Raw genomic sequence first — 10083 nt, 5'->3', positions numbered from 1 at the left:
ATTCGTTATCGTATGACTAGTTTAACGATTCACTCTATTAAAATGATTTTAAAAAACGACTTGTGTTGTATGGCATCCTTAATACAGAGCTGTTTTTGTTTAGTATTCCTTTACATAAAAACAGATAATTTATAAACAAAGTTGATACATTGACTGTAGTTGACACAACACAACAAACTAGCGAATCGATCACGATCAACGAACCCACTAATCGACTGTGCAGGTTCCATTATCTTCCCTGTATTCAGTTATGTTGCCGATTGTCGATTACTTATGCCTACAGTGAACGGCAATGGCTGACGGTAAGGATGAAACAGTGGCAGCTTCCAAACCAGAGGTATTTTACAACTATCGGGAGAGGATTACATGTTCACCCGAGGAAGAGGCGCAATTAGAGAGACAGCATTTCTGGAATGTCATGAACGCGTTTAAATACTACAGGTAAACATTGCTGGAGCATCAAAGTGAAAGTCCCATCTGCTCAACACCAACACAAGATGAGCCACTGATATTTGAGCTTTAATTTTGAACATGCGAGAGCATTAAAATATCCGTATTGATATCCGATCTAATCTATATCTCCACTGCTTATACAATTTGAATTTGAATGGTAAAATAACGCCTGTGGTGCCATCAATTGAAGTCCAGATTTTATCTATCTATCTATCTATCTATCTATCTATCTATCTATCTATCTATCTATCTATCTATCTATCTATCTATCTATCTATCTATCTATCCCCCTCTCTCTATCTCCCTCCCCCTCTCTCAGATTCAAATAGCTTAATTGGAATGGTGAAATAAATCTTTACATTGCCAAAGTATTAATAACATGATACAAAAAGAATAATAAAGAATAATAATTAATCAAAAAAAAAAAAAAAAAGTACATTAAAAAAAACATAGCAATACTTTTTAAAAATCTTCTAATATTTATAACAGTGTCTCTAGGCATGTAGTGAGTGTTGGTAGCGCTGTCCCGCTGGAGGCTCTTTTTGTCGTGTCAAGACCTTACATTCCTGGCAGCCAGGTTTCAGCTTGCTGGGCTTTCTCCTAGCAGGTACGGGAGATTGTCCATAGAAAGTGTCCCTAATGTTTGTATAAGAAGGGCAGGATGTCAGGAAGTGCAGCTCTGTTTCCACTTGATTCTCTTTGCAGTGAGGGCACAGCTGCTCTTCCTTTGGCAGCCAGGTCTGTCTGTGTCTTCCTGTCTCTATGGTGAGACTGTTCACTGAGTCTGTACATGCTCAGGACTTTTCTCAGTTTAGGGTCGCTCTCTGTACTCGGGTATTCCTGCTAATTCATATTTTCTGTTTAGGGCCAAATAACAATCCAATTTACTTTGTTGGGCTGTTGCGTCTGTCCAATGTTGTAGGTATTTTTCTTTTTGTGTCTTAATTATTTGGTTTGGTCTGGCTATGTTTTTCTTGTCAGTTCATGACATCAGCTCTAAGACCAAGTCTTAGACAGATAGTCTAAGATCAAGACTTGACCAGATTAAGTCTATCTATCTATCTATCTATCTATCTATCTATCTATCTATCTATCTATATAATATAGGGTGATTCAAGGTTGATTGGGGTTGATTTTTGCCATTGAGATGACTGGGAAAAAGTGTCCCAATCAACCTAAATTCTATATAAATAGAAAAATACCTACAACATTGGACAGACGCAACAGCCCAACAAAGTAAATTGGGAAAAAGTGTCCCAATCAACCTAAATTCTCTATATATATATTCCTTTAATTTACTTTGTCCTTTGTCCATATATATTGTGTCTCCCACTGTGTTCAGAATTCATGTTCACGAACGAGTGAATCGAGCCGAGCGGCAGTTCCGATGCCTTCCAGATCACCACCAGCAACTTTTGACAAACTTCCTGCCCAATCTGAGCAAGATCCGCTACTGTGTTGACCGAAACCAGGAGGTGATGCAGGCCATAGTGAACAACTGCCTAGATATGTTTGAGAACATGGAATATGGACAGGATGTAGGTGGCAATCAGTAGGTCTTATAATTAATAATGTTGTATTTTTTTCATTTGGTTGTTGTGATGACAGAAGTGTGGCTTTTATTATCCTGTTTAGTAGTAAGTCAATAAATCTAATAGTTTTCCTGCTTTTCAAAGGGTGACCCAAGGAAAGTACGGCCTTCTTCAACTTTTGACATGGACAAGCTGAAGTCAACCATAAAGCAGTTTGTCCGTGACTGGAGTGCAGCAGGAAAGGCTGAAAGGGACAGCTGCTACAAACCTATTATAGAGGAGATCCAGAGACTATTTCCTCCAGACCAGTGGTAAATATACTTTGATGCCATTCTGTGGTTAAGTATAAGAAGTCTGTTATGCTCACCAATAACTTATTTTATAAAAAAATACAGTAAAACAGTGATATTGTGAAATACTATTACAATTTAAAATAACAATTTTAAAATGTCATTTATTTCCAGTGAATTTTCAGCATCATTCCTCCAGTCTTCAGTGTCACACGATCCTTTAGAAATCATTATAATATGCTAATTTGGTGCCCGATAGATATTTCTTATTATCAGTGTATTATCAAGCTTTTACTTGATATAGAAATCTTTTGTACTTTTGATCAGTTACCCTTGCTGAATAAAAATGTACCCAAACTCTTGGAAAAATTAATTCTTTTTGGAAAAATGTCTGCTGATTAAATTAATTTAGTGTTCTTATGTTTTGTGTCAAATGGGCTCAACTTATAATTTGGAAAGAAATGAGTTTTGAGTTATATTTCTCTCTACAGTGATGTGTCCCAGGTAAGAGTGTTAGTGCCTGGGTCTGGTCTAGGTCGACTTGCATGGGAAATCGCTCATCTGGGCTATTCGTGCCAAGGCAACGAATGGAGTTTCTTCATGCTCTTCTCCTCTAATTTTGTTCTGAATAGGTACAACACACTAAAATCTTCACAATTTAAGTAGTACCATTCACATAAATATAGCTTATTATATATGTTATATTTCTTATATTTCTCTCTTGGTCTTATATCCTGTTGGGGTACGCCCTCTATTTATTATTAGTGACACGTTAAGTTGTGTAATTTAGAGGCATAAGATAAAGTATACTAGAACTTGTATCCCTGGTTGAACTTCTTTGAGTTCTAGGACAGCAAATTTGAATCGAGCAATCAGAATGGTATATAACATCTGTAGTAAGGAGGAAACTAACTGATATTTTGTCTCTCAGGTGTGATGAGGAGAATGCTTTTACTCTGTATCCCTGGATTCACCAGTTCAGTAATAACAAAATGTCCTCAGACCAAACAAGACCTGTGTCCTTTCCTGATGTCAATCCACAGAGTCTTCCAGCAGACTCTGACTTCTCTATGGTCGCTGGAGACTTCCAGGAAGTATACAGTGAGCCTGGTGAGTTTTTATTTAATTTTTATAAACATCAACGTAATTGTAAATGGCACTTAAATGGAGACAGGGAAAGATCTGAAACTTGAACATTTTAAGTTGTATCTCCCATACAGAAATGTGGGATTGTGTTGCTACTTGCTTCTTCATTGACACAGCCCACAATGTTCTTGATTACATTGAAACCATCTGGAATATTTTAAAACCTGGTGGTGTCTGGATAAATTTGGGTAAGTCATATTCTGTCTAATCTTAATCATTCACAGTCAAACGTTATCTACATATGAAATGCTGAAAACCGGTGTGGTTGAAAGATATTTTTTGTATTTGTTCTCAAAGGTCCACTACTTTACCACTATGAGAATATGGCTAATGAATTGTCCATTGAGCTGAGCTACGAGGACATAAAGGATGTCCTTTTAAAATATGGATTTATCCTAGAGGTAAACAATTAATTATCAACTGTTTAAATTATTATTAACAGTAATACTGTTATAAACTGTTACTGTATTTCTTTCCACAGCTGGAGAGAGAGTCTGTGGCCAGCACATACACGGAGAACGATCGCTCCATGCTCAAATACCTTTACGACTGTGTCTTTTTTATCGTACGGAAACCTGCAGAACAGTTGATGAATGGAGATCTGACACCTGAAGATGGCCAGATTGAGGATTCTTTACAGATAAGAAACTCAACATGATGTTTAGAAGACTGAACTTAGGGCTGAATTCACAGACAAATGGCCCAAATAATAAACTGAGGATTTTAATCATGAATGTCAGCATTATATTCCTGGTACTACAATAAGACTGGAGCTTTATTATGTACTGAATTATTTCAGACATTTACCAAAAATGTCATGTTTTGGTGCATTGCTTTGCAGTCATATTCCTCAGGTTTCAGGTGCTGCTTCACATCTTAAAAATGCCGCTTGTCACTCCACACATACATTTCAGTGTTTTTCTTGCAGTTGTTTACACTACCACAGTTTTCATGTCCAGAATCGTATTCACAGAGCCTACTCTGGATCTTGACTTACGCAGTTACTCCAGCCCCTCTGAAGAAACTTGCTGGCCATTAAAATTGTATTAGTTGGTAGCACTGAAATAAAGTTGTTTTAAACTTAACAGATTTTCATGATCTTGTACATACTGTAATAAAACTGTTTTACAATTAAGAAAATGTGGAATGTTGTTGACTGTATGAAAGCCTTTAAGACTGTTTATTGTTCACCACACACATTTCACATTAGTTATTAGGAAGTTAGTTCGTGTGTTTTAACATTCACTCTTATAGTTGATATGGATATTATTCACAACCGTTTAGCTTTTTACTAGAAAATAAAACATAAACGATGTTATTGTTGTTCGACCTCTCTGGCCACAGAGGGCGCTGTATTCAAACATGCGGTTCAACTTCAGTTACGACGACACAACTGTCGTAAATGGCTAGAATATTGAATGCCCCTCTGCGTACTAAAAAGTCTCACCGCTCATTTGTATAGGCTAAGTTTTAACTTTTCTGAATAACTTAGGTCGCGCGTCGCACAGATGACCAAGCGGAGAGCAGAGAACATTTTGCCTCCCGAAATCCCCAGTAAAAGAAGTTTTCGTTCTCTCTTCAACATCGACAAACCTGTCGCAGGTGTGAATGTGATCCAAAACGCTAATCCATCCTCGTTGTTGTCATTCTCTGGACAACGCTGCAGGAAAAGACCAAAGTTTCTCGATGAGCCGCTGGATACCGTTAACCTACCGAGAAAAGTGTCTGCAAACAGGGTTGATTCAGTGCTGGCAGATAAGAACACATGCAAGCCTAGAACATTCGAGGATGCTGGTAGATCTGCTGTCACGCGGCGGTCATCTTGCACGCTTCAAACTGAGTCAAATAAACAGCCTGAAGAAGAAGATAACCTTACTGCAGGAGACAAGGTAAAGTTTCACATACTAGTGCAAAGTCACACAACTGTGTGGCGTCCCGTAGAATCCTGTGCAATGATGGCAGATGAACATATGGTGGCGGTACATGATCTCTATCTATCTATCTATCTATCTATCTATCTATCTATCTATCTATCTATCTATCTATCTATCTATCTATCTAGCTATCAATCTATCTAGCTATCCAGCTACCCATCCGTCTACAAGGTCTGGTTTCACAGACAGGGCTTAGATTAAGACAGGGTTAGACCATAGTTCAATTAGGACATTTAAGTAGCTTTTATAAATGTGCCTTAGAAAAAAAAACATCACTGGTGTGCATCTTGAAACAAAACAATGGCACTAACATATTTTTAAGGGGTCCTATTATGCTTTTCCACTTTAGTTAGTGTGTCATGTAGCTGTTTGAGCATAAAAAAGATCTGCAAAGTTAAAGCTCAAGTCCACTCCAAATGTATATTATTATTTAACAGAATCCCTGTTCAAGAACTACAACAAACGGCTCGTTTGGACTAAAACACACTTTTTGCGGATCTTATGAAGTCACAATGTTCCTCATAATCCCCGCCCACAGAATTAATACACTCATGGTAATTATAGCTAAATACCTACCCTTCCATTAAGTTTTAATTTACTTTAGAGTTGCATACTTAAAATACTTTAAAATGCCTTATCACTAGGTGGGGATAGGGAGGGGCTCTGATGACATTAGTTGTGTTCGACATCTGCTGCGGCTGGATGTAACCATAGACAGTAAAAGAAATGGACACAGCGACCCCATTGGATTCAACAGAGAAAAGTGAAGTAAATTAGAAGCACTCACTTCCTGATGGCTGACCGTACTGCGCAGACTCAAACTGAGCTTGACGACGTAGATGTGACATAAGCAACCTGTCTGTCTTCTAGTAGCTGTGCCAAGAGAAATCTGAATCATTCCCTTCCGAAACTTGCAGAGACGGAAAGTGTGAGTAGGAGGGGTCCATGAGCTAGGAGCAGGAGCAACTTTTGCTAAGTATTCTGATTAATTATTTTGTCATTTTGCCTCCACGTCCCCCCGATTGCCCGCGAGCTTCTCCTCATGTCTTTACGGTAATTTATCTACTGTGCGACAGAGAGTCGCGTGGTTATGATGCAATCGTTAGCCTATTTTTACAAAAACTGCTTCTACAGGGCCATAACGTAAGATACAAGGTAATGAAACCTTTTATACATTTTCGTGTTTCTCTTTAGAAATAAATAATGGACAAATGGAGTCTTTAAACGCCTCAGATGTAAAGTTATTCACTGTCAAAGTGACACCAAAATGAATGGGAGTCAATGGAATGCTAACAGCGGGTGATGGTCTGCTAATCAATGGCGGCCCCCGGGGAAGCTTCAGTTTTCGGCTGATGGATTACCCCCTTGGTCTGCGCAGAGCTGCATGAAGTGAACAAGCCTATTACAAATGGCTGTTTCATTATAGGGGTGTAACATGAGGTAGGGGGTGTAATTTGAAGGGGCGTGGTTTGTAGTACTGTGGGACGCAGTCGGACACACTTGAAAAATTTGGCTAGGCCTGGTTGAGCTGCGCTAGATAAGATGAAGATTGTTGCTGCTGTTTTTTTTTTTTTTCTCTCTCTCTTTGGAAAAAGTTTGTCCTAAGGCTGATGAACATCATAAAATCAATGTTTGTCTGTGTGCCACAGCTTCTAGAAGAGACTGAGAGCCCAATGCACAAAAGCTTTTGTCGGGACAATCTGTTGTTTATGGTATTATTTGTAGTTGTTTTTTCAATTAAAGGGTTAGTTCAACCAAAAATCTGTACAAATTCTGTCTGTAATTACTCACCCTCATGTTGTTCCAACCCCGTAATTTTGTCATATTACAAAATAATTTAAAACATAAAATAACATTATAAACTGTCACTTCACCACGTGACAGCAGCAAGCAGGCTCCTGATTGGTTAACGCGGCGCGAATTGACGCAGAAGTTCAGATTTTTCAAATCGGGCGGCAGACGCGAATTCGCGTCAAACACGTGAATGCACAATAAGCACTACATAAAATCATTTGCGCTTAACGCGCCAGACGCTCAATTCGCGCCATTCGCGCGAACTTGACGTGCGAATGAGGCGTATTCGCGTCTACCGCTCCGCGTTCTACGCCTCATTCGCGCCGCAGGAATTTTTTACGCGCGTTGCTCGTCTTTGCATTGACTTAACATTGAAATCCTTCATAGGCTGCAAGGTAATTGCATCTGCCGGACCAGAAAAGTTAGTAAAGACTTAAAAAAGTCCAAGTGACTACAGTGACTCAACCTGAAGTTTATCAAGCAACGAGAATACTTTTTGTGCACAAAAACAAACAAAAATAATGACTTTATTAAACTATTCATTTTCCTCCGTGTTGGCCTCTGACGTGAGTTCACGAGAGCACCACGATGCATGCGTGAGAACTGAGAAGATGACGCAGATGGGTCTCGATGTAGTGTTTAAAATTGTTCTAAAGTGTGCATTTCCTGGATGTCCGAATCGTGAGAAACCAACGAGAAAACGTAAAAGTGCATTACCAATGCCGCAAAATGAATGGCTTACCTTTCACACTTTCCCAAATGATCGTGAGCGTCATCTTCTCAGTTCTCGCACATGTGTCGTGGCGCTGTAGTGAACTCACTCAGAGGCCCACATGGAAGAAAATGAATAGTTGAATAAAGTTGTTATTTTTGTTTGTTTTTGCGCACAAAAAGTATTCTCGTTGCTTGATAAACTTCAGGTTGAGCCGCTGTAGTCACTTGGACTATTTTAACAATGTTTTTACTAATTTTTCTGGTCCGGCAGATACAATTACCTAACAGCCTATGAAGGAGTGAACCAACTCTTAGATTTCATCAAAAATATCTTGATTTGTGTTCTGAAGATGAACGAAAGTCTTACGGAGTTGGACCAACATGAGGATGAGTAATTACTGACAGAATTTTCATTTTTGGGTGAACTAACCCTTTAACAGTTGCAATTATACGTTTTATGTTGTTGCTATGATAGCTAGTCTATGTTGTAAACGAAGGGTAAAGCTTTGCCTCCGCTAGCCTGCTAACTAAAATGACAGTATTGATATAGTGTCTATAGCTTTTGTAAGCTCTTGCTTTTGTGAGACTGTTCACCGTCCCTTAGGAAAAGTATCCATGATTTTGTGATCGGTTACTGTTTGCATTACCATAGTTTTCCAACAAATATGATTAAATGGTGGATAACATATCTACAAGAAAAATATAAAAAAACATACCACTCTGAAATGTCCTGTGAAATCCGTGCTTGCAAAGTCCGTGCTTGAAATTGTTCGTTAACATTGTCAGAGTCTGAATCAGACTCGAATTGGTTTGAAATTGACGCCATCGTTAATATTTACATCTGAGTAGAGGTCACGGTTATGGTAAGGTGCGGGACATTTTCCGAACACGTGCTAAGCAGTGCGAATCACAACACACTAGGCCAGCTATCCAATCAAAGCACATTTATGTTTTGGAAGGAGGGACTTCATCGAAACGACACGTTCAACTAGACTGGGGAGGGGGGAGCTGCAATAATGTAAAATATGTGTTTTTTTTAATGGGCCTAATAGGACCCCTTTAAGATCAGTGCAAGTTGCTTTCAGTAAAAACAGCTCAAACATGCATTTTAGTCTGGGACTTGGCTTAATCCTTGTCTGTGAAACTGGGGGCAAAACCTTCAGGTACTTTTAGCATATTCTATTAAACTTCACTCTTGTTGGTGCATGTGTTTGCTGTGGTGAATGCTTTGGATATTCAGCTCTGCTTGTATCCCACTAGGCGATGCACACAGATGAGGACCTCTCTCCATTCAATTCCTTCCAGTTCTGGCAGGTTCCACTGCCTGAGTTGGATCTCTCTCTCTTGGAGACTGAACCCTCAGCTGGCTCCTGCACAGCCTCTTCCACCAAAGACTTAGAGGCGATGGAAACCTGAGGAGATCGCCAATGCACAGTGACAGGTTCATTCTTGTTTAGATGTTGTATAGGTGTTGCCAAATTACGCGACTGGACATGAGATGATTCCCCCTGATCTGCACTAGATGAATGTACGAACAAAGCCTTGTGCTTTGTATAGTTTGTACGCCTCCAGCACAAGCATTCGTTCTGATGGGAACACATCTTGGTCATGTGACCTCAGTCCTCTCCTATATGGGTCATGTGCTCAGAAGTGTGAAAGCAAAATGCTGTATTGAACTGAACATGTATGGGGTTTTTTTCTGTTAGTAGCTGTAAATGTTAAAACTTTTGAAGGTGACACAAAGCCTTTCTTTTGCTTGAACTGAGCCATATTTTTTAGCACTGATATGTTACTTTAAGGTATTAGTCACTTTTATTCTTTAGTTAATGTTTTTTTTTTTTTTTTTTATAAAATTTGAGGCTGTGTTCCTTTCCTCTGACCAACAACATTATCTTTTTGACAACAGTATTTGGTGCTTCTGAACTTAGTAGATGGAGCAAGAGCTTTGTATGTTCCATTGGCCTGTAACTGCAGTGTTTTTGAAATTGCCCAACAGCAATAAAAGTTATTTTTTAAATGCATGATATTGGCTTGCATTACATTGTCTTTGGTGCCTGTCTGATTTCATGATTCTTCTTTTCGACATTGTAAAGTACATTACAGTGAACCGTTACAGTTGGACTAAGGTCCATTGAGTAGTGTGATCTCTTTCCTCATTCCTCATCCAAAGGAAGTGAAACATACCTGTCTCCACCCTGTTGTGTCAGGTGCTCATGACCT

General features: G+C 39.0%; 2 protein-coding genes across 2 annotated transcripts; both read left to right on the top strand.

Annotated features, from left to right (window-relative positions):
• Window positions 1-264: 264 nt before the first annotated feature.
• carnmt1 (carnosine N-methyltransferase 1) lies at window positions 265-4506 on the top strand. The gene is made up of 8 exons (XM_082169874.1): window positions 265-441; window positions 1796-1991; window positions 2130-2296; window positions 2767-2907; window positions 3207-3385; window positions 3496-3609; window positions 3719-3822; window positions 3903-4506. The coding sequence occupies exons 1-8, from the start codon at window positions 293-295 to the stop codon at window positions 4077-4079; spliced, it is 1227 nt and encodes a 408-aa protein (XP_082026000.1). The 5' UTR covers window positions 265-292; the 3' UTR covers window positions 4080-4506.
• Window positions 4507-4706: 200 nt separating this feature from the next.
• On the top strand, window positions 4707-9884 carry LOC309498910 (uncharacterized protein). Its single transcript, XM_082169875.1, has 2 exons — window positions 4707-5310; window positions 9124-9884. The coding sequence occupies exons 1-2, from the start codon at window positions 4930-4932 to the stop codon at window positions 9277-9279; spliced, it is 537 nt and encodes a 178-aa protein (XP_082026001.1). The 5' UTR covers window positions 4707-4929; the 3' UTR covers window positions 9280-9884.
• Window positions 9885-10083: the final 199 nt, after the last annotated feature.

Source organism: Leuciscus leuciscus (genome assembly GCF_965113295.1).
Source record: "Leuciscus leuciscus genome assembly, chromosome: 5".
Lineage (NCBI taxonomy): Eukaryota > Metazoa > Chordata > Actinopteri > Cypriniformes > Leuciscidae > Leuciscus > Leuciscus leuciscus.
The sequence above is the reverse complement of the archived record's forward strand: the minus strand, read 5'-3'. Positions and strand labels throughout refer to the sequence as shown.